Source organism: Argiope bruennichi, chromosome 1 (assembly GCF_947563725.1).
Source record: "Argiope bruennichi chromosome 1, qqArgBrue1.1, whole genome shotgun sequence".
NCBI lineage: Eukaryota > Metazoa > Arthropoda > Arachnida > Araneae > Araneidae > Argiope > Argiope bruennichi.
The window spans coordinates 87143244-87166490 of NC_079151.1; the positions used below are offsets into that span (position 1 = coordinate 87143244).

The window sequence follows — 23247 nt, forward strand, 5'->3', positions numbered from 1 at the left end:
CGAGAGATCGAGCAGTGATACTGATCTAGAACAAGTGGCATACGTAGGTTCGAAGTATTAAGGGGGGCAAAATTGGAATTTTAAAGCCATTCTACGAAATCATTACTTAGAGAAGATGATTTATTTGATCCCCAAAGAGGGTGATGGCGATTAAAGTCACCGAATATAAAAACAGGGACGGAGAAAGAATAAAAAAACCCTTTACATTTTCTATATTGAGTCCTTGGAGGCATATAAGTTAATGATAATAAAATTTAAACCTTTATGGTAATCTTCAACTGCAGAATTTCAAAGTTGGTATTGTGTGTAATTCTGCCAGATGCGTTTTTCGGAATGCCGGTAATTAAACCACCTCCAGGCCGATGTTGCCTGTCTAAAAAAAATAATTTTTTAGTTGAACAAAAAAAAGAGATCTTCCTGATTGAAGAATATTTCTTCGAAAATCCAGAATTCAGATGTAGAAAAAGGAGGAACTTTGAGGCAATTTTTTTAAGGCCTCTACAGTTCCACGGTATGAAGGTCATTGTAAAAAAGAAACCAACAAAAAAAAATCAAGAAAAACCCCTCTCAAGGAATTATGGGAAAACGAAAAAGTTTTAAAACACAGAAGGAAAAAAAAAAAAAAAAGGAAAAGGACCAAAAAGGGAATGAGAGATTTCAAGAACTAACCAAAAGCATCTGCATCCAACTGCATTGAAATAGCAGATGCTTTGAGAATCTTCTCTAATGATTTTTTTTTCTTGATGGAGAAATATTTTCGCCTCCAAGATTACTCATGACGGTTAAGTTATGCGACAACGATTCCACCAACTTTTCAAAAATCCCAAGGATTATGTTTATTTGTTCTTCCATTTTGATTTTAATTGTTCGGTTTGGTTTAGTTTGGTTTGGTTCTTTGGCCATGCTGCGCCAATCACAAGATTTATTCAAACAATCATTTTATTATAAAAGAAACCATGCACAAAAATGATATCAAAATTAAAACACCTCAAATTTGCTTTTCGATACCAATATCTTGCAAGAATAAAAAAATATTTTGGTTGGGGTTCTCACCCAACAAGTCTTTTAGAGTTACCAAAATGGCTCCGTCTGAATTTTGAATTGTTTGAATAATTGAGTCAATTCTTTCATTCATTTTATTGAGCATTATCTCCATTTTTTCACTTATTTTTTTCTTCGAAATTTTTTATAGGGGTATTTATTTTTACAACTGCCGCGTAACTAGAATTCTTTGACTGATTATAGACTGGTCTCACCTCAGCTGTTGCGATATGGTTTTTACATTTTAGTTCTAAAATGGCCTTTTCTTTGATAAAGACTGGACATCCTCTTGATGTGGCGGAATGCTCGCCCTTACAATTTACGCATTTTTGTTGCGATTGACAGATACCTGCGTGAGTGGTGTCACACAGAAGATAAATCTTTTGCTTTTCACATGTCCTTGAAGGGTGCATGAAACTGTGACAATTTGTACATTGCCGATGATTATCAATGAAAAGTTGTACTCTTTGATTTGTAAACCAAATCTTAATATTCACTGGCAGACGCGTTCCTAGTTTCGTGATAAGGACGGGTGATGTCTCCCGAGAGTCGTTTTGTTTAAAAAATCACCTAATTTCCACAATTTCTATTTCCTTTTTTTTTTGTTAGTTCTTTGGCAATTTCCAGCAACGAGATTTTTGTGGGGATGTCATAGAGGAGAAAACGTGATGCTATATTTTCCCATATGATATCTGTCGTAACTGGAATGTTTATTAATGTGTCTAGGCTAAGTGGCTGGGCTGTACAAACAGGATCCTGTGCTGTAAACATGATTAGGGATGACGAATATTTTAGGAGCGGTTATTACGTAACCAATATTAAAAAGTCACAAATACAAATGATCAATACTTTTCAAAGAAGGGTGTGATTCAAATCCTTGATACGATCTTACTGATGATATTTCGATTGCAGGTTTTGGATCACGATAGAAAGTAACAATCGATACGATATCACTGAAATTTGCCGGATTCACTGGCAAGTAACAATCGATACGATCTGTCCAATGGAAGCTCTCGAAAGAAATCTGTGATTGGATTGAAAAATGAACGGACCGGTTATTGGAATTATCGTATCGTATCATTGAATTGCTGAAATCACTGAAATTTATCGGAGCGGTGATTTCACCGGAAAGTGCGAGGCTTCACTGGAAAGTGCGAAGTCACCGCTCCACTTTACGGGAGTGACCGATATTCGTATTTGATGATGCACTATTCCATACAGATCATTTTTAATTGCTCGTGACAGGATTGACTTTGATTACATGTATTCTGTTTACTGCTGGCGCCATCTATTGGTAGAATATAGGACTAAAGTAAACATTTTAAAGAAATGATATATATTTTTAACTCACCTTTTCCAGAAAATGGTTCACTCTAATAAATAAATAGTTTTGAGAAAAAAAAAATTATGAAGTAAGCTGAAACAGATAAATTAATTCAATCACACGTTACTTAAATTAGTAAATTAAATATTAATTCAATTAATAAATTTTATATTTAATATTAAGTAATAATTTTTAATTAATAATATGATTGAAATAACAGACATTTGGAACGCATATTTAAAATTAACAATAGCAATAGTATTTGTTATTCAAAAAATCGTGGACTATGCATCTCTAAACATGATTTTCCCTTTGCGGGTAAATTTCATGTTTAGTATATTTGCATGCCGATTTTTTTCCCTTTATGGGTAATTCTTGATTTGGTGATCTGCATTTGTCATTACAATATTCATTTCTTCATATTCATTCTATCCAAGACGTAATACCAATTCGTTTGAGGATTTCCACACTTGAAGAATTTTTCCGACATTGAAGATTGCATAATGCTTGAAGTATAGCAACTATAATTTTCTTCCACTACAATAACCTTGGAATGGCTCAGCTTTTCTAATTTTCAAAAATAGTAGAGAAAAAAGTGGACAGCTCTCATCTGATTTCAATGCCCTATGTCAACCACTCGTTGAAAATGGAACTTCTAATAAAACACAGGAAATAACAGCAAACTCTTTTGCTTCAAAAATAACAGTACAAAACTATCAAAATTCAAAAGTGCCGGCTCTCTCGACCGACAAACCGACCCAATATTTGTCATTACTGTTAAAGCAACTTGCAGTGGCAGTATACTTCCTGTTCTCTTTTCACTTCAAAATAAATTTAAAACTGTATTAAAGCATTGTGTAATGTAAGATGATAATTTAGCCAAGTTTTACGAATGGGTTTATGACTTTGTTTTAAGAACAAAGAATAATCACACTTCACATCTTTTCAACGTTTAATGATAAAAATCAAATTCTATCTATTAAGATTTAAAAAAAAGTGCATAACTGGGATACAAAAAGGGAAATTTCAAATTCGATATTGTCAAAGTGGTGTCCAAGTCTCAGGTCACATAATCTATTGTCCGGTTTCATATAACATTTTTTTTCCACATTATTGTACGATGTTATGAGTGTCATTCAGAACCATATTGTGCAGTACCACATCAATTCTTGCCTTATTCCCTACAACATCTTCAAATGGAGATTTCTACAACAAAGACATTTTGCTAAACATCGGGCATGGTGGAACAAATTCTTTATATTTAAACAAAGAAAATTAGAAACTACTTCGATCGAAAATAAATTAGAAAAACGAAGTAAAGACTGTGAAATTTTTACAAACGTAAACATAATTTATTCTATCTGTTTATCAAGTTTGTACTACTTATGCTGAGGATATGTTATTCTATAAGCAAGCTGTGTGATAAGCTACTGCACAGTGGTAGCAGCAAAATCTTGCCAAACGTCCAAAAATTCGCCAAATCCGCCATCTTGAGTGACTATAATGAATGTTAATAAACAGCTTGTAGGGTTGTAATAAAAAGAACTAATAGAATTATATTTGGCAATATATCGCCTGAAAAAATTTAGCTTTGTCAAACAAATAATATTCTGCAGTTGGGCCAATGGTAACATTGTAAACAAACAGCCTTTTAAGAAGTATGACATCTAATATGATAAAGTTTACAACCAAAAACCATAGAGTTTACAATCACAATTAATTTATTTTAAAGGTTATAGCAGCTGGTGTGATTTTCTAAGAATCCCTCTATTTTGTGGGTAATGAAATTAATTTGATAGTGCTTGACTAAATAAAAATAACATTAAATAGTACTTTAAAAAAAGTGCTATTTATCTTTGAACATTTAAATCTGAAGTAGTATATCTATTGATTTTAACAAATCTTTAATTTGTAGTATATTTAAAATGGTATCTTTTAGACATTTGGTACAAAAAAAATTGTTCAATAAAAGACAAAATGCAGTATATTTTAGGACCAAATTTTAGTGAATGGGAAAAGCTTATGTTGCCTAATATATATTCACTGGATTGCTTAATTTCATGTTCTGCACCTAGTTATTTAATGTTATTTCAAGAAAGAATCCTAGCTCTTTAAATAAAATAAATTATTTGGGAAAAATTAAATTTGAACATAAAATTAAAAAAAAAATAATGGAATTATTCAGATTTGTGATTGATAATGTACAAAAATGTGCAAATTCTTCTTGAAATGGAGAACTTAAAATCTTTTTTAACTAGTATGCATGAATTAAAGTATATGTGTTTGTTAAAACATTACATTTGGTACAATACATAATCTTTCTGCAATCATCTTTCATCTTCTAACATTGTATTAATTTTACCATGCAGCATGGATTTTCATCTTATTAGCTACTATAAAAAGGTTACAATGACTTCAATTGTCTTTACAGCCACCTAACTTCAATCTCATTTACCATATGTAGAATGAAATAAATTGTTTGTTTAAAAATTAGAACATGAGAAGCCAGATGTTACATGCCAAAATTTAAGAAAAATCTTGAACAAACTCACTTCAGAAGTGCAAAAATGTTAGTTTGAATCCACCCAAAATACTTAAAAGAATTTATGTAAGCTTAAAATGACCTTCTTTATTACGAAATTAAAAATATGTGTTTATGATATAATTTTGATACAGCAGAATTCATACAAACATACTTATGTGATATTTAAAGTTAAAAAATGCCTAAATATCATTTAATGTATTAAATAAGCTACTAATAGGAAATCCTTTTTTGAAAAGCAATTTATCATGTTAAACAATATTGCTTCTTTTGAATTAATGCTTGCAATACAATTTTTATTCATAGACATTTCATATAGCCGTGCAAGTCTATGTGATTAGAAACAGAAAAAAAAAGTATTTGATAAAATATTGTGAAATATTTTTTTTTCTTTCTGATTCTTATGGAATTTTGAAACATAATTATTGTAAAGCATAATTTCACTTAATTTCTAATTCTAATAATCTCAGAAATGTCATATTGTTATTAAGTCAATTTTTTTTTATTATATGGAATCTGATTTTAAAGTAGAAGTATTGTTTATATTTATGTTAACTGAAACCTTTGTTTTTGAAACAATCTAATAAATATTTGTCATTTAAGTAAAAATTAAAGCAACACAATATTCTTTTTAAAAAATTTCAATCCGATATTTTTCACTGAAATTTTTATTATTTAAAGAACGAATTGATTTAAGTAAAACAGATAGGCATAATAAGATTAAGTTTGATTTATTAGTTATACATGTTTTTGTATTTTTTCAGATATATCTTCCTTGCACATGAAATAAAAGTTTATAGAAAATGGTTATGTGTTACATTTGCTCAAAAAATTTCTCTTTAAATAAAAACCTTTATGAACATCTACGGAATAGACATAAAGTTTCTCCTGAGGTGCCTGGAAAAATTCCTTGTTCATTTAGATGTGAGAGCAAATTTCGCACTCATAAAGAACTGCGCAGTCACTTAGAATCTGTTCATAATCATCCTGTTGAGTGTGAAATATATGAATTTCATGACTTTGAAAGTAAGCAGTATTTGGAGTGTATAAGTTTAATAATTAGTTTATGCTTTGTGTCTTTTCTATGTAATTATTTTATTTGTCAAATTAAATTTTTCAAAATTCACTATAAATTCTTAATGAAACCTATACATGCTGTATTGAGAAAGATGTTGCTCTTTCTTTAATGTTGTTTGCATATTTTACATATGATTCTAGTTAGTAAATTTGAATATTGTCAGATTTTATTTTACATGCTTGCTTGAGAAACTTGTATAATTCTTTAATTTTTGTCCCCAAAATTTGACATTCTAAATTACAAGGTTCATCACAAAATAACTCTTTTTTATCTCTCAAATAAACTATTTAAAAAACAGAATTCATTCTGTAGTTATGTGTGTTTGTAAAAGTTTTTGATTTTTACAACAAATGATTTTTTTTATAGATTTTGTCAAGTGTTTTATACTAGAAACTTCTTTCATACTTAAAGATTTTTTATTTTATTTTAAAGATTAGAATTCAAATGCTTAATGCTTATAATTTTTTTTTTCTAAAAGGAATGGTGCTATTGCAATATTACAACTTTATTTGTTGCATTTTAATTGGTGGTGAACTAAGGTAAAGGTTTAATCCTTTCAAAAGTTGTAGTTTTTTTTTTTTTTGAAGTTGCTTGTACAAAGATTTTGTTCATAATCAAGTGATGGATTTCTGAGGATATATTTGGAAAAATTGCATTTTTTGTTTCTAATAGTAGTAATAGATGGCAAATTTAATTCTGATGTCTGTCATATGGACTTAGAAATCCATTAACATAATTTTCATTATGTACCTATGAAAGGATAACTCAGTTATCTACAATGGGTTTGCAAATTCTTCCGAAACTAGAAAGCATGATAAAAGAGGGAAATTCTTTCTTTGAAAGATAATTTCCTTTATAATAATAGGATGCACTAATGATTGATTAAAAATGATAAATTTTTCAGAAACTAGTTAGTTTGTATTGTAGAAAACTGAATTTAAAAAATATGAATTTAGTAATTTAGTTTTAGGAAATTTAGTAAAAGTTATTCTGGTTTAAGCAATCTAGTGATACTAATAAATTATGGTTTAAATTTTCTCTATGTTTAATGTATATAGAGAAAGCACTTTTTTGTAATTTTATTATTATTTACATTGAAAAAAATTTGCATTTCATAGTTTTGTATTGCAACATTTTTTCTTTTCATCCAGTCTTGAATATGCTACATATGTACAATACTAAAATATTCCATGCATTATTTAATTTATTCAACTTTCATTTTTTAATTCATACAAAATTAAATGCATAAATTTATAGTAAATTATTAGTATATAATTAATTATTTACAGTTTTCTGTGTAAATCATTAAACTTCTGACATTATTAAAAAATTAAAGCATTATCAATGTGAAGTTACCAAATCATTTCATGTTTCATTCTTTTGATTAATTTTATTCCAATATCTTTATATAGCATTTGAAACCTGGAAGAAAAGGTATGAAGAAACAACAGGTTATGGGTACACACTTAGAGTATCAGAGAGGGTACTGCGAAGTGGTGAAGCAAAATCTCATTATATATGTCATCGATCTGGAGTCCATAAATCTGAATCTAAAGGTCAGCGAAGACTCAAAAAGGGTGGATCAAATAAAATTGGCACAACATGTCCTTCTATATTAGAAGTATCCAGATCTTTGGCAGATGGAAGTATCAAAGTTATTTTTTGGAAAACACACATTGGTCATGAAGCTGATTCTGTGCATTTACCCATTCATAAAACAAAAAATACAAAAAAGCTAGGTATAAATATTCTTTAAATAAATATATATTGATTAAAAATTTATATATTATTTATCATATTTACATTGCTTGTTTGTGGTTGAATTGAATATATATGAAACATTTTAAAGATAATACAAATTTTATACTTATAGCTTAAAACAACAAGTAATATGACTTTTTTTTTCTTTTTTTTTGCTTCTGTTATTTTTCTAATGTTAAAAGTGGTTGATTGTTTCTCTTTAGTTGTCATTACAAAAATAACAAAAAATAGCATTCAAAAATTAAAATTTGACATGATAAAAGAAAACTATATAGAATTATTCTATTTTATTGAGATTGGGAATATTTAAGCTGAATATATTAATTTTCATTCTGATAATTTCTGTATAATCTAATTATTTATCTTTACATCATGAACTTTATTAATTATTTATGCTTTTATTTTTATTTTTTTTTGCATTTTTGTGGCTTATGCTTTATTTTTAATTCCAAATTGAAATATGTTATGTTAAATTTAATTGCTGTACATTAAACTTGCTTAAGATTTAATCCTTCTGAATAAATAATAGTGTATCAAAATATATTGTTCATTTTTATCAATTGTAAAACACAAAAAATAATAAATCTCAAAATAGAGTTTTAAAAAAATAACTAGTGATTTGATTTTCAATGATGCAGAGATGTCAGTGATTTTAAATATTATTCATTAATTTAAAAATAAATTATCTTTAAACTTAGATGTAGAAGGTAGAACTTTAGATCTTAACATTTAGAGATTTTTAGAATTTGTGTTTTATAACACCAAATCTTAAGCGTGTACTGTTCAATAAATTACATAAAATGGTGCATTTGAAGGGGAAAAATGTTACAAAACATTTATTACTAAATTTATAGTTTTGTGTGTATATTGAATTATCCAAAATTGTTTATTTTAACACATATATTTGTACTGTTTATTGTGGCATTTCTAAATGAAATGTTGCCATAAATAACATGACATTGTTATCTATAATAATTCGGTATTGATTGATCTTATTTATACACTTGTTATTTATTACTTTTTAGCATGTTATTCAAATAAAAGTAATAATCCACTAACCCTAATAATTTAAGAATTCCACTAATTTTACTGAAGCAATGGTATCATTATTAAGAATGTTGGTAAATGGAATAATGAATGTAGAAAGCTTAGTTTAATTTTTTCCCTCTTCAAAACTTGAAATATTAATGTTGCTTAAAACTTGAAATAATTAATTACTTTATATTTCCTTATTAATTCACTCTAAATATTGCTTGTTTAACTGAAACAAATAAAACGGAATATATATTTTCTGCGAAATAAAAAAATACTTCTTTATGCATCAATATAATGTAAAAACTTTATGAAAGTTTTAAACAATTCTGAATTTATGTATATTGATCTAATTTTTCTACTAAAAATTTTTAATCTTGGAATAAATACATTGTAGAAATATTTTGGCATTTAATAGTCTCTTTTGATATACATTTTCATATCTTTTAAATTTAAATATTTCATTTGAAAATTCATTTAAAAATCCCATGCTAAAAAATTATTCTTTCATTTGGAAAATAGTACTTTATCAGTTGAACAATATATATATTTTTAATTTTATAGTTTTTTTTTTTTTTTTTTTTTTGTATAGCTTATCTTGTTAGCATTGTTATTTTTAAAAGTTATCACACATTTTTTTTTTAATTCTTTAAAGTGAAACTTCTTAAACAGCTTTATAGTTTATATTAATTTTAGGAGGTCACGAAAATTCAGGTAAAGATTTTCATGTATTTAGAAGTATAAGAATTCAGAAAATTATTTTGATTTAAAACATTTCTTACAAATAATCATTTAGCAAAATGTCTTTTTGTGTCATAAATATCTCTTAATACCTCTTCACTTTACTTATCTTCTTTAGATATATTTTCAGATTTTCAGGACTGTAAATAAATTTGTTTCTTATAGTTGGAGTCTTGGGAATATTTTTATTGTCCGAATGGTTTCACAAACAAAATTAAAAAAAAACAACAACCCTGCTTTAAAGAATTTTAAATCATCTTACTCTTAAGTATTATTTGTATTTATTTTGAATTTTCATTTGAAGAAAATAATTTTATTTCATTGCCTTGAAAGTCTTGTAAATCTTTTTATTTATTCTGTCTCTTGATTTACTACTTTTATATTTTAAATTGATGAGTAATATTAAAATAGAAATAATATGAATTCTTATATTTCAGAAATAGAAAATTGTATGGAAGGTTATTGAACTGTATTAGTTTTCAGTCTAACTGAAGCTTTAATTTACTATTTCATTTTTTTCATTAATCTGTTTCTAGATACAATTGATTTTGATGTTTGTGCAATCCTACCTGCAGCTGGTAAAGGTGAACGCATGGGAGTGGACACTCCAAAGCAGTATATACCTGTTCATCAAAAACCAGTTATATGCTACACAGTTGATGCATTTCTGAGGTTAATCTATTTTTTGAATATTCTTTTCAAAAGTTGTATGAAAAATATTCTTTTTTTTATTTGAAATTTTTTTACTAAGATTTCTGATTTAATTCCAGTTTCTTGAGATTGATAAAAAAAAGTTTATAATGTTCCAGCAGTTTAAATTTACAATTGATTTGTGTAATATATTTTTATTTACAAACTATAAAAAATGGTAATTATTCATAGTGTCTATTCATGGAACATACTTGTATTAAAATAATTTTTTGTTTCTAATAATATAATAGATAGTACTGTAGATAATTTCAAATAGGTTCAGTTTTTATAAAAGGTTAAATTTATGTATTAAATGCTCTTTTTTTATTACTCAATTAATTTAAATATTTGTAATTATTACCTTAATTAATCATTTGATTTTCATATCATGGATTTTCAGGTTACCTTTTATCAAAAAAGTTATTGTAGTTGCTTCAACTGGAAGTCTAAATTTAATGCTTGAAAAATTGTGCCAAAATTGTGTACTGCAAGGAGACAAGTTAATGGTTACAGAAGCATCAGGAACAAGACATGAATCTATTAGATCTGGATTAAGAGTGCTTCAGACTTGCTGTTAGTAAGATATCATTATTTGATAATTTTCCTCAAATTATCAAATTTAAGCATTAAAAAAAAGAATCTTCTTTTGAAGCTAATTCATTGAAATAAGGATTTATAAGAGCACAAAGTCGAATAGAATAAAATAGAATCACAATTTTACATATATTTGAGATTTTAGATTTCTGAATTCATTGATTATTATTATTTATTATAATTATTTAACTGATTCATTATTATTTAATAGATTTTCAAATTATTTGTTATTTAAAAGTATAAAATCTTGTACAAAATAGCTGTGATTTGCTATAATATTTTTAAGATTTAAATTAGTTTTAGTATTTTTTTTTAATTTTTTTTTTTTGCAAAGAATTTATAGAATATTTTAAAGACAAAGGAGTTTGCTTTCCCTTGTCTTCTGGTTTAATATTTATATTAATATGAATTATATAAGGAATATTTATGAAGCTGCAATATCTTACATATAATAAAAAGTAGTTTTAAAAAAATAAAAATTATTTTCAGTATTTATTACAAATTATAATTTATTGTCAGTAAATTTTTGAATTAAGTCTTTATCTTGCCATACAAATAATTATTAACAGTCATTCTTTTTTAAAAAAATGTAACTGAAATTTTATAATTTAGGTGAAACTCTACCAGAAATTGTAATTGTTCATGATGGTGTTAGACCTTTCTTTCCTGAAGACATTGTTTGTAATCTTGTTATGGCAGCTAAAGAATATGGGGTAAAAATATATTTAATATAGATTTAAAAACTAATGATTTACCAGTCGTAAAGAATAAAATTTTTTAATTTAAAAATAGAATGTAAATTTACATAAATTCCACTTTGTCGTGAATATTTAAAAATTTTTATTCCTAATGAATTTTTAACAATATACATGACACTTGAAATTCTCAATGAAACACTGATTCATTTATAAAAACATAATAAATGAATCAGTGCTTCAACAAATTAACATGTTGGTATATTAAAATCATTAAAAAAAACACCTCTTTCTTAATATTCAGTTTGGTAGTTGCATCACAGCTTTAAATTTATTATTTATATCTAATTATTTTTTTTATCTCAAATTGATTATTTTTTATATTATGACATAGTCTTATAGTTTTCTTCATTTTTAGTTTACAATCTTCCATATTTTCATATCAATTTGTTCCAAAAATACTCATGCTAATTTTTTATTAACTGTCTAACCAAATTAAACTGTCCAAACTAGCCAAAATTAAACTGTCTTTATTTACTACAAAACTTTATAATCCCCCCCCCTCCCCTATTTGATCCAATTTCTATCAGTATTACAGTGATGGTTAAAATGGCTTTATGTTTATTGGTTATATAGTGATACCAGATATTTATCAGAATACTATATGCATACTATTTTTAATGTCTTTTATTGTGAGTAAATAAAAAAGTTGTGAGTTAAGACATAAAATAATCTCCACATATAAGCTTTATGATATTACTGTTCATGAAGTTTTGGGATTTTACAAACTCTTTTAAATGATCATTCTTGTACAAAGAATGTGGACTTTTCTGACTCCCCAAAAAACTTTCATTTAGATATCAAGATTGTTTATTTGGTTGTTTGTTGTGTAAAAATTAGACAAACAAGGCATAACATGAAAGAATAAAAAATCACAATCTTTACCATCAGGAACTAAAAGAAATATATCTAAAATAATCAACTTTTCTGTTAAAGTGTATTTTATTTTTTTTCCTTTAATGAGGAGTTATAATTAAGTAAAATACCTGTGTTTAAGAATATGAAATTTATGTTATTCATTTTGTTTGGTATTTGAAAGACTCCATTAAATAAATAAATGATAGTTATTTTGTTTGAAGATATGTACTTAAATTTTTTACTCATGCTTTGTGAAAGTTTACATTATACTTTCTTTCTTTTGCATTTTTAAATATGCAAATGCTTGTGGCATTTAGGCCCAAAAAATATTTTTAAGATCTTCTGGGCTACCAATCTTTATATTGTGCTACAATCTTTAATACCTTTGGTTTATTTTTATTTTTAATAATTTGTTTACTTCTTTTAGGCATCTGGCATTATTTGTCCATTAGTATCTACAGTCATCTCAATAGATGATGATAGCTTTTTAGATGCTGCTTTGGATAGAAGTAAATACAAAGCTAGTGAAATGCCCCAAGCTTTCCAGTATGAATTGCTATCGAAAGCTTATGATTTAGTAAGTAAAATGTTTTTAAAAACTAATATTTTTCTTGATTATTAGTTTAATTTAATGTATTCTTTCTAATATGTGTGAATATCAAAACAAATTATATATAAATGTATAGAAACCATTTGATAATGTGTGTCTGAATGAATGACTAAAATAATTAATTAAATTAATGCATTAGTTCTAAAATGTAAAAGTTTAATTAAAATTTTATGCTGAATTGCTCTTCTTTTATTCTCCATGTACTCTCATAACCTAAATCAGATACATTTTAAAAAAATATATATATATGTATTAACTTTTTAGGTGAATAAAATTAAACAAGAACTTTCCATCAGTTTATTTAAGATTTTTTTTCTATTTATTTATGTATTTTACTGAATTTATTTATGAAAAAATAATTTTCATATTTGAATTGCATTTGGAAATAACACAAGAAATGATATAATAATTTGAAATTTAAACCACAGATTGATTTTTAAACCATTTAAGGTGTTACAATTAATTTATTAAAGATTAGCTAAATTCTGTTTTCATTTGATTGGTCCTAAGTCATTTTTGTATGTCAGTGATAGTGAAATAATTAAAACTACTTTTAATGCGATATTGAGTCATATTTTCTAAATTTAATATCAGACAGTGGAAAAATGAAATAAGAGTAAGAAGCTCTCTTATTCATTTAGAGAACTGATATTAACTTAACTGTTCACAATTCAGGAAAAATTATTGATTGTTGTATTGTGGAAGCTTTTATGAAGATACTTTATAAGGTTTCTTTGAATCAAACAAAAAATATAGAGAATTTTCAACTAATGAGGAAATCTGCAATAGCTACAAATGGTAGAAGAATCGAATTTTTGATAATGAATTTTATAATTGTATTTAAATTATGTTATATGTTGTGAATGTATATTTTGTATGTTCTGCTACCTATTCTACATATTACAGTAAAAGGAACTAAAATAGTCATCTTCATAAGGATTGAGAAGCAAAATTCTTAACAAATTTATAGATATTTTGTTCTTATGATAATTATCATATGTATATATAAATGGTATAATTTTTTGAAAAATAAATTGATACCGTATATTTAAAAATATAAAATTATGTAATATTATTTATTAGAAGGGTAAATTTTGTGATTTTATTATTAAATATGAATAATCTACACCTCCTTCCTTTTTTGAACAATATTATATCTAATTCCTATTTCTATTTAATAATTTAAGTAAACTTGGCAAAATTAATGAACTTCTATGTCTAAAAGTTATAAGGATATAATCTCAAAACTATAATTCATCTAACATAATTATTTGTGTACAAAATTTGTTAACTTAAAATATAAATAATTTATAGTATTAAATTCAATGTAAATTTCAAATTGAATGCTTTTTATTTCAAATTATTTTTTAATTTTAACTTTGTTTAATTAATTGGCTTATTAAATTAAAAAGAATTAAATTTTTTAAAAGGTGGTGTAAATTTGGAATTTTTTATTAATACTTCAGATATGTCCTTTTACCTTTTCAGAAAGCATTCTTTTATATTTAAAATTAGATTCACATATGATTTTTTCCTACTAAAATTTACTATTGGATTTTGTAAACTTGTTGGAATTGTTTTTTACTTCTAGTTTGAAATATTTATAAGTATTAATTTTATTTGACACATTATAAATATAAGAATAGATGTCTGTAAAGTCATGGATACTTGATTTGTATCTTTGACTTAATAGATGTTGATGGCAAAGTGAAGAAAATTTTAGCAGTAAATAAATTGAGAAATTTCTTATCAAAAGTGAAATTATCCATTTAAAAAGACGAGATTTAGAAGTAGATATATTTATTTTTACAAAATTTTAAGATATTTGCAAAGGAGAGATGAATTTTTAAACTGCCTCCTTGAATAATTGAGTTCAAAGGGTAGAGATTTCTAAAATTATTCCAGTGAAAAACAGTCTCATTTTTTTAAAAAAGCTCTTCAGTTATATTTTATCAATCTTATTTTTCTTTGACACGCTTTTGCTTATTGTTTACTTTATGTTACAGATATCACCCTCTGATTTAGAAACAGGTACTGAATGTCTTAAACTTATTCTTGATTATACTGGAATTAGAGCAAAGCTGTTACCTTCAACTTCACACTTATGGAAAGTAAGAGTTATCTTTGTTTTCTTTTCCTCATTGATTAAATATGGATATAATTAGAATACATAAAGATGTACCAAGGTTATAATATCTGCATGATATTCTTAGTTTGAAATCTGCTCAGAATTCTAAAAATAATGCTATATATGATTAAATTCTAATATATGTAATATGAGAAAAAGTTTTATAACTTCTAATGAACTGTCAAGGAAAGAATGAGATGAAGTATATCTAATAATTTTATCAATTTTCAATTCTTAAAGGGTGCGTTATGAAATGTTTCATTTAATTTATATATATGTATATTTATTATTAATTGAGATTTTATCAGTGCACTCATTTTTTGTAATGCAGTAACACTCACCAAATGCAGATTTACAGAATGTGATTTGGTATATACCTACAAAATTAATTGTTTCCATTTAATTTGTCCAATTTTATAATTTCATCCACTCATGATATGCTGCAGAGCATTTCCTAGAATATTTAAGACATTATATTTGAAATCTAATTAATGCGCTCTTTGGTTTATTACCTTCTGCATTTGGAACAGTTTTTCTCGTAACCCTTTTCACTGTACTGCATACCTAGTCATCCATACTGATTTTTGATTTTGGTGTTATAGCATTCTTGGTATCCTTGAAGTTGTGAAGGTACATGTCATTGTAGATTTCAACTGAGATCCTCAAATAAACTAATAATAAATAAAATATCTTTAAAATAAAATAAAAATAAGTATTGAAATTGCAAAGCATATCTGGCAACAAAGAATTTTCATGCATGTAAGAAGAAGAAATTTATCAAGAAATGAGGAGTGGAGAAATAGATGATCTAGTAATGTTTCACATCAATAAAAGCAAAATAGTGAGGAAGATAAATTACATTTTATTTATAAGAACTTAAACAAGTTGTTTGAAATGTCACAGGAACTTACTCATTTTGAAAGGGAAATTGAATCAAATGATAGAGAAAGAGTGGGAATGCTTTATTAGAGGCAACTAAATACTTTTACTGCAAAACTTAAAATATAATGTAAATCATTGTTCTAAACAAAAATTGTTATCTTTATTTAAAAAATAATTGTATCATATGGTTATTTATTAAAAACATTAAAAATCCTTTCATTTGATATTTTTTTTCATTTCCCCTTTTTAATTACTATAATGTTTATATTTGCTTAAATTATAGATACCTATTATCTTTCTCTATGGGAAATACACAAACTTTGTGGGATACTAATTTGCTATGCATGCAATGCATTAATCATGTAACCCTCATGCTTGTCAAAGGTTTATTGTAAAAGCTGATACTGCATAGGTGCTATGTTTCCTTGTGATACTATTAAAATGTTTTTGATAACACTTTCAGATCACTCATCGGAAAGATATTTATGCTGCAGCAGCTGTAGTAAAAGGTATTATTCTTTTTGTATATTAACATTCTTAGGAACTTTTTTTATAGTTTTATAGCTTTTAAATAGAATAACCACATTAAAACCAATTATATATATATATATATATATGTGTGTGTGTGTGTGTGTGTGTGTGTTTTGACAATGAATTAATTACATGAATGCATCATTGTCTTCTTTTGTAGAATTTTCTATTAATGAAAAAAGGTAGGTGGTTTTAAATGATTATGGATTTATCGTATTAAAAAAAAATATGTACATTTTAATTCAGCAATTGGTACTGTGGTATTGATTGATATTTCTTTCCTTTTTTTTAAAAGTTTTAATTACTTTTTTTCTTCTTCAATTATCTGAAAACATCTTTAAGTCAGCGTATAAAATTGAAGAAATTATTTTGAATTGGAAATTATGTGTTCTGTTGTTTATGCATTATCTTTTAGGATTTTTTTTTTTTGTATTTGAATTGGTACAGTGTATGTTTTTCTTTTTAAAACTTTAATATCAAACATACTTTTAGCCATACACTGAGCTTCTATATTTAAATCCATTGAAAAAATTATTTTTTGGAATTCCTATGCTAATAAATCATTATTTTTTAAAAATTATTCTATCTTTCATATTTCTTCTTCCTTATCTCAGAAATTAGATAACAATGTTTCATATAAAATGAAAAGTTTAGATGTTAAAACTCTTGTAATGCCATTATATCAAATTAGTTTTGAAGAATCACATTATGTTATTTATTCATAAAAAATATTAAGTTTTCCTTTCAAATATATATTTTATAAGTTGATTCTGATTTTAATTATAATGCAGGATTTTTGTGTAAAATTTTACTTTTATATGTGTGACAAATTCAATAGGATTATTATTATTATTATTTGGATTTCTGATATAATATTCTAATTTATTTTGGTAAAAAGAATTGTGCATTATATACTGAAAAAAGAAAAAAATATATCATTGTTTATTTTTGTGAATTTCTGCCATGCCTGTCTCATAAAGATTGTAGAAATAAATTAATTTTGCAACATCAAGGATGTTATTTGTAAACTATTTTAAAATTTAACAAAATTTCTAAAAGTAAATATCATATAATCAATTTTAGCATTTGATGTGATTAAAGAAAATCTAATTCTTGATTATAATCGAACTAACTGATTAGGAAACTAAATTCATTCCATCATCCTTTTTGAAATGAAATTGATATTTAAAGGGGAAGAACGAAAGAAATACAATATTTTATACAGAATGCCAGGCATTATTTTCAAAGTAAGAAGCTAGTACTCATATGTGGTTTCTGGACATGGGTCTTCAGAATTGAGGATTGCATTTTGCTCGATTTTAAAAGCTAACCATACTCATAGAAAAAATATTTGTCTTATTTTACAATGTTAATCATAGAAACTAGTTATAGAGTTTTATTTTTTTGGCAGTTCAATATTGGTTCTAAAGCATTTATGTACAAATTGATGAAGAATAAAATTTATATTTCATTTAAAATTTCCATATTTACAAACATATATAAATTGCTTTAATATTGCATTGATTATTTAATTTAAGAGCTATGAAAAGTAAATGTATGTAAAAAAGAAAGAAAAAAAGTGAATGTCCCTATTAAAGGAAGATTCCAAAATGTGTAAATATCTGGATTCCCCAGTGTTTTTAATTTGGAGTAATCCGATTTATATCTAATTAGACAAACATGAAATTACATCGAAATCGTCACATTTATGCAATTTTAATTTATGTAAATATATCCACTTTTTTTAATGGTAAATTTGCAACTTAATATAGCTTGAATCCTATTAAAATTTTGGATTTTTATTGTTTGTATTTGAGAATATTTCTAGCAATAAAATTATTATAATTCTAATTCTAGTGAAATCTATTAAAATAATTAAATAGATTTTTAAATAAAATCTATTTAATTATTATCTGTTATTATAAAATCTATTAAGTAAAATCTATTTTATATTTTTTAAATAAAAGTTTAAAAAACTATTTAACAATGCTTTCAAGAAATTTTAAAATGCTAAAAGACTAATAGAGAAAATATTGTAAGCAAGGTCAATTAAAATATACTGTACTTGATATAATCTCAAAGCAAGATGCAGATGTAACTTATGTTTTGTTCATTTGAATATTCTTTTTAGTTTAACATTGACGAAGCATTTATGCATTAGTATATGGTTGATAAATTTTAAAATTTTTATATTTGATAATATGTAATCAGAATCTTTTTTCAAACAAACCAAAATAATTTTTATGGATAAGTTCATGATATGATTGAATATTTGTTTATAATATTTTCATATTCTTTTTATTATCTTTTTTTTAATGTAGAAAATCAGTCTGTTGCTCTCATCAATAGTCATACTGCGCCAGAGTTCGTACCTTTCTTAAAATCAGCTCTTAGTCAAACATTTAAAAGTGTAAGCAAATTAGTCTCCATTTTTATTATAAGATGATTTTTTTAAACAATAGTTTATTTTTATGTCCCCGGTTTAATTTAGCAACTTTCAAATAACAAGATCGCCAAACTTTATTATACATAAGATGGCATGATGGTTAAATTCTTGGTTTTTTTTGTCGATTTCAAGATCCATTATACATAAGATGCTAAGATGGTTATTGCATTTTTTTGCCGAGTTATCATGGGGGCCATAAAAATAAACAAGTGCTTTTTTTAAATTAAAATTTTTTAAATGAAGTATATGTAGCAAAATTTTTCTCTGACATTTCTGTTTGAACTTTAAAAGTGGAATATGTTTTGAAAAATATATTACTTTTTTACAGGTTCACTTGGCTGGAAAATTCACAGATTCTTTGAACAAATTTTATAACCTTGTAATCATTCATGATCACAATAACCCATATAATTTGATAGAGAATATGAACATTTTTTGTAGTGAGCAGAAATTAACACAACTTTGTTCAGTAGTTCATATTTTTATGAATAATTTTGACAACACTATAAATTTTCTTGAATTTCAAAAGCAAGCAAGAGACACTGCCAAAACTTTAAAGTCTGCAAATATACTAGTATATATTATCATAAAAGAACAGGTATGTTTTCATACTCTTGTTTATAAAACCATGAATATATATATTTATTTATTTAATTTGTTCTTGTTGATATTTGTAACTAACTACTAATGGTTTACTAAGCAACTTTCAAACTATACCAAGCTCCATTTTATATTAGATGCCATGATGGCTTCATTTGTTATCGATTTATAAGTTGCAATTTTTAAAAGAAAGTTTTGACAATTTATCACGAGGGTCATAAATGTCCATAAGTACAAAATTATGATTAAGAACACTGATGTACTATTTAAAAATCGAGAATTTTTTCAGCTGGACATTCATTGACTGAAACAACATGAAATATAATTTTTTGTACCATTTAAAGTCTCTTCCTAAATGGGACTATATGTCTATATTTGATTTTGAAATTAGGTAACAAATCACTAATAGCAAGGACATCCTCTATATTTTGCATTCTAAATGTATCAATTGTCAGTTTACAGTTTTTGAAGTGCAAGATATTTTTTTATTTAGTAATTAATTAAAACTTTAAATCATATACAAAATATTAATCAATTCTATTTTCATATAAAAAAAAGTTATTGAAGAATTTTTAGCATTGCACTTCATTCTACATTTGAAGTGCAGGTTTAAACAGATTTAAAATCCTGCAAGTGTTGAACTCATGCCTTAAAAGTCCTTTTAATTGGTAATTCATCGTATGTTTCAGTTGATATTTGATCTTATAAGTAATTCTTTATGTTATACAATAAGATTAATCTATATTTTAAAATAACAACAAATCTTTATTTTGTTAATTTATTAACAAGGTTTTATCGTGCAAAATAAGCCAATGCTTCAGTTATTAAAATAATACTAACCCTTGCACTTCACTAGCATAACTATGGCAACATTGAATGCATACATATTTTAGGTTTAAAACACATTATTCAATTTTCCATTTTGTTTGCTTAAACAAAGTAATTGTGTTGTGATCATGAATAAAAAATTGAATTACATGTATTTTAAGCTTAAAGTAAGTATGCAATTCAATTTCACTATAGCAGTACCAGTTGAATGCTGAGGATTAAGTTATTTTATTTCATTCAACAAGACTAAAAGCTAGATTGAAAAGTAAGGTGAATAAGTTAACTGTACACAAACACTAAAATTCATGCATTTTCAGAAATATCTTAGATAATATCAATGTAATGATAGTTATATATTGCATTTCCAAGCTGAATGAATAATTTATTAAATAAACATCTTTTGTGTAATTTCATGTGTTATAAACAAATATATTTTTCTTTAGACTGAACAATCGGCAACATTTGAAGAAACGGCAGAATTAGTAAGATCTCTTTTGTTTGATTGTAATGCAAGCATCAGTGGAACTGTTTTTCTGTCATGATAAACAAAACAATGTTCATTAAAATTAATTTTTTAAAGGCAGCTTCTGTTGTAAATAAAAAAAAAAAATAGAAAGAATTTCTGTATATAATGAAAATGCATTCAAATCTGTAGATTAATCATAATCCTTTCATTGTTTTAAAATTTATTCTATATCATGTATATTTGGAGGATACAGATAATTACTCCTCATGTGATAATGATTAAAATTTTCTTTTTCTAGAATGTTAAGCTAATATTAAAAATGATTCTCACACAGGTGTTCTATGTTGTAAACTAAAATGAATAAAGTTGTTGATATGCCTTGCAAATGATTGGTTACCGCTTCATATAATATTGCTATTGCACATTAACAATAATTTGTAATATTTTACCATTTAAACAGTATGTTTCTTGTTTTTCACAAGCTCAAAAAAATTACTGTATTTATTTAATATTTGAATGGATCTAAATTGTGTATCCTTCTGTAAATGATTTAAGAAAAAATAATTCCTTCCATTCTTTGATATAGTCAGAGAAATTAATGCCAATTGATCAATTTCTTTTCTTATCTAGTTCATGTATCATGGATTTTTTTAAAAGTCTAATTTGCACATAATATTATCCTCTGGAATTTTTTTATAGGAAATAAATTCAACCATCAGTTTAATCTAATAAGACAGAATACATAAGCATATTAATTTCTACATAGCCAACTAAAATTTTTCTTTAAAACAATAAAAAAGATGATAGAATAAGTTAATGAACACTAATGCAAAATACAAAAATGTGACAATTTTAGATTGTTAATAGCATTTTGAGGATGAAGATTCATCGTACTGTTAATATTATGTGCACACTGCTTTGGATACAAATCAGAAAAATTTTATAGGATGGGGGAAAAAACAGGATAATTTTTTTTTTTTTTTCTTTCTGATATATTGAAAACATAAGTTAACCATACAACAATAATGCTGTTTTCTTCATTAAAAGATACACACACACATATATATATATCATTGAAATGCTGAAGTCTTTTTATTTTCCTATTCACACTAAAGTTACTATAATTCACATTACATTGGTAATATACGCTTTATAACAGCTTAAAATTACTGCATACATAATTACTTTTTGGTGGAAAAAAAAGTTTTTTAACAATTGGTGCTCAAGGAAGGACAGGTTAATAAAATGCATTTCCTAATTTTAACAGATATTAAGAAATTAGTTTTAAATTTTATTTCAAATAGCTTTGATGTTGAATTCCAATTATTTTATTGCTCTATCCAAATGATTAATGATATGCTTTTTTTTTTCAGTTGAAAATATTGGTTTTAAAAATTTACTTCCTTCTGAAATTGATACCAAATCAGATCTTTTATTTACATTTTGTAATGCATATTCTCAATAAATAAGATATTAAAACTGCTTTCTCCAAAAAATAAATTTTTAAAATTTCCTACATATTGAAACCTTTCTTTTTAGTATCTGTATTTTAGCCCTAACAATGCAAATGAGTTAAAAAGAAAAAACTTTGTTTTCTTAGTATGATGTGAGGTATGCGTTATATTCATATTTTTTAATTGTATTAGCCAATAATTGTTTTTGGATTTTAGTAATAATTTTATATTTTAACTTGACAGTAAAGATTATTTTTTTTTCTCTTATATATATTTTTTTAGTGATGAAACATAATCTTTAAAGTTTATTATTGGAACATTCTAATGTTTTTTTTTCTTTTATATGGTTACTCATTCACCTTGATTATATTATTAAAAATAAGTTTCTATTCTGTATAATTTAATTTCGTTTTTAAAAATATATTAATATTCGTTCATTTATTGTGCAACATTCATATTGACAGTTTATTGGCACTTCTACCTAGTCCCTTTTTTTTTCTTTCTGCAATAGTAGGGATCACATAACTACTGTTACTTTTATGTTTTAAAATCATACTTCAAATGAATTAAAAATTAAATGTTCTCCATACTTATATTGATTTTGTTATGTAATTGAGAGCAAATAGGTTGTGCTACTTCTAAAGCAACAATTATAATCACAATTTCCAAACTTTTATTAAAGAAGGAAAAAGGTTGAATGAATCAATAATGAAATTTTTTTTTTCACATCTGATATGAGCATGAGAAATCAAATTCATATCAGATATGAAAAGAAAAATTATAATCGATTGAGAAAATGTTTTCTTACAAAAAATTGGGAATCGAGATAAGGGATGTTGCCTGTTAAACAATTAAACATTATTTTGTACATATGTTGAATGCAAGC

At 25.3% G+C, this 23247-nt stretch overlaps 1 protein-coding gene across 2 annotated transcripts; it reads left to right on the plus strand.

Annotated features, from left to right (window-relative positions):
- The first annotated feature begins 3917 nt into the window (after positions 1-3917).
- On the plus strand, positions 3918-21268 carry LOC129981493 (D-ribitol-5-phosphate cytidylyltransferase-like). Of its 2 annotated transcripts, none has more exons than XM_056092357.1 (12): positions 3918-4023; positions 5672-5933; positions 7398-7724; positions 10056-10191; positions 10610-10782; positions 11416-11516; positions 12844-12993; positions 15033-15137; positions 16500-16545; positions 18889-18977; positions 19342-19611; positions 20885-21268. In XM_056092357.1, exons 2-12 carry the CDS (start codon positions 5711-5713, stop codon positions 20981-20983), a joined length of 1719 nt encoding a protein of 572 aa, XP_055948332.1. In that variant the 5' UTR covers positions 3918-4023; positions 5672-5710; the 3' UTR covers positions 20984-21268. The 2 variants fall into 2 exon arrangements, with proteins under 2 accessions (XP_055948332.1, XP_055948324.1); XM_056092349.1 differs by having other exon boundaries at positions 3949-4143.
- The last annotated feature ends 1979 nt before the right edge of the window (positions 21269-23247 follow it).

Bases quoted from the DNA above. Each gene is read 5' to 3' on its own strand.
- LOC129981493 (XM_056092357.1), top strand. From the start codon at position 5,711: ATGGTTATGTGTTACATTTGCTCAAAAAATTTCTCTTTAAATAAAAAC. The intron at 11,517-12,843 runs GTAAAAATATAT...TACTTCTTTTAG, and splicing joins TGGCAGCTAAAGAATATGGG to GCATCTGGCATTATTTGTCC. The intron at 18,978-19,341 runs GTAAGCAAATTA...ACTTTTTTACAG, and splicing joins TTAGTCAAACATTTAAAAGT to GTTCACTTGGCTGGAAAATT.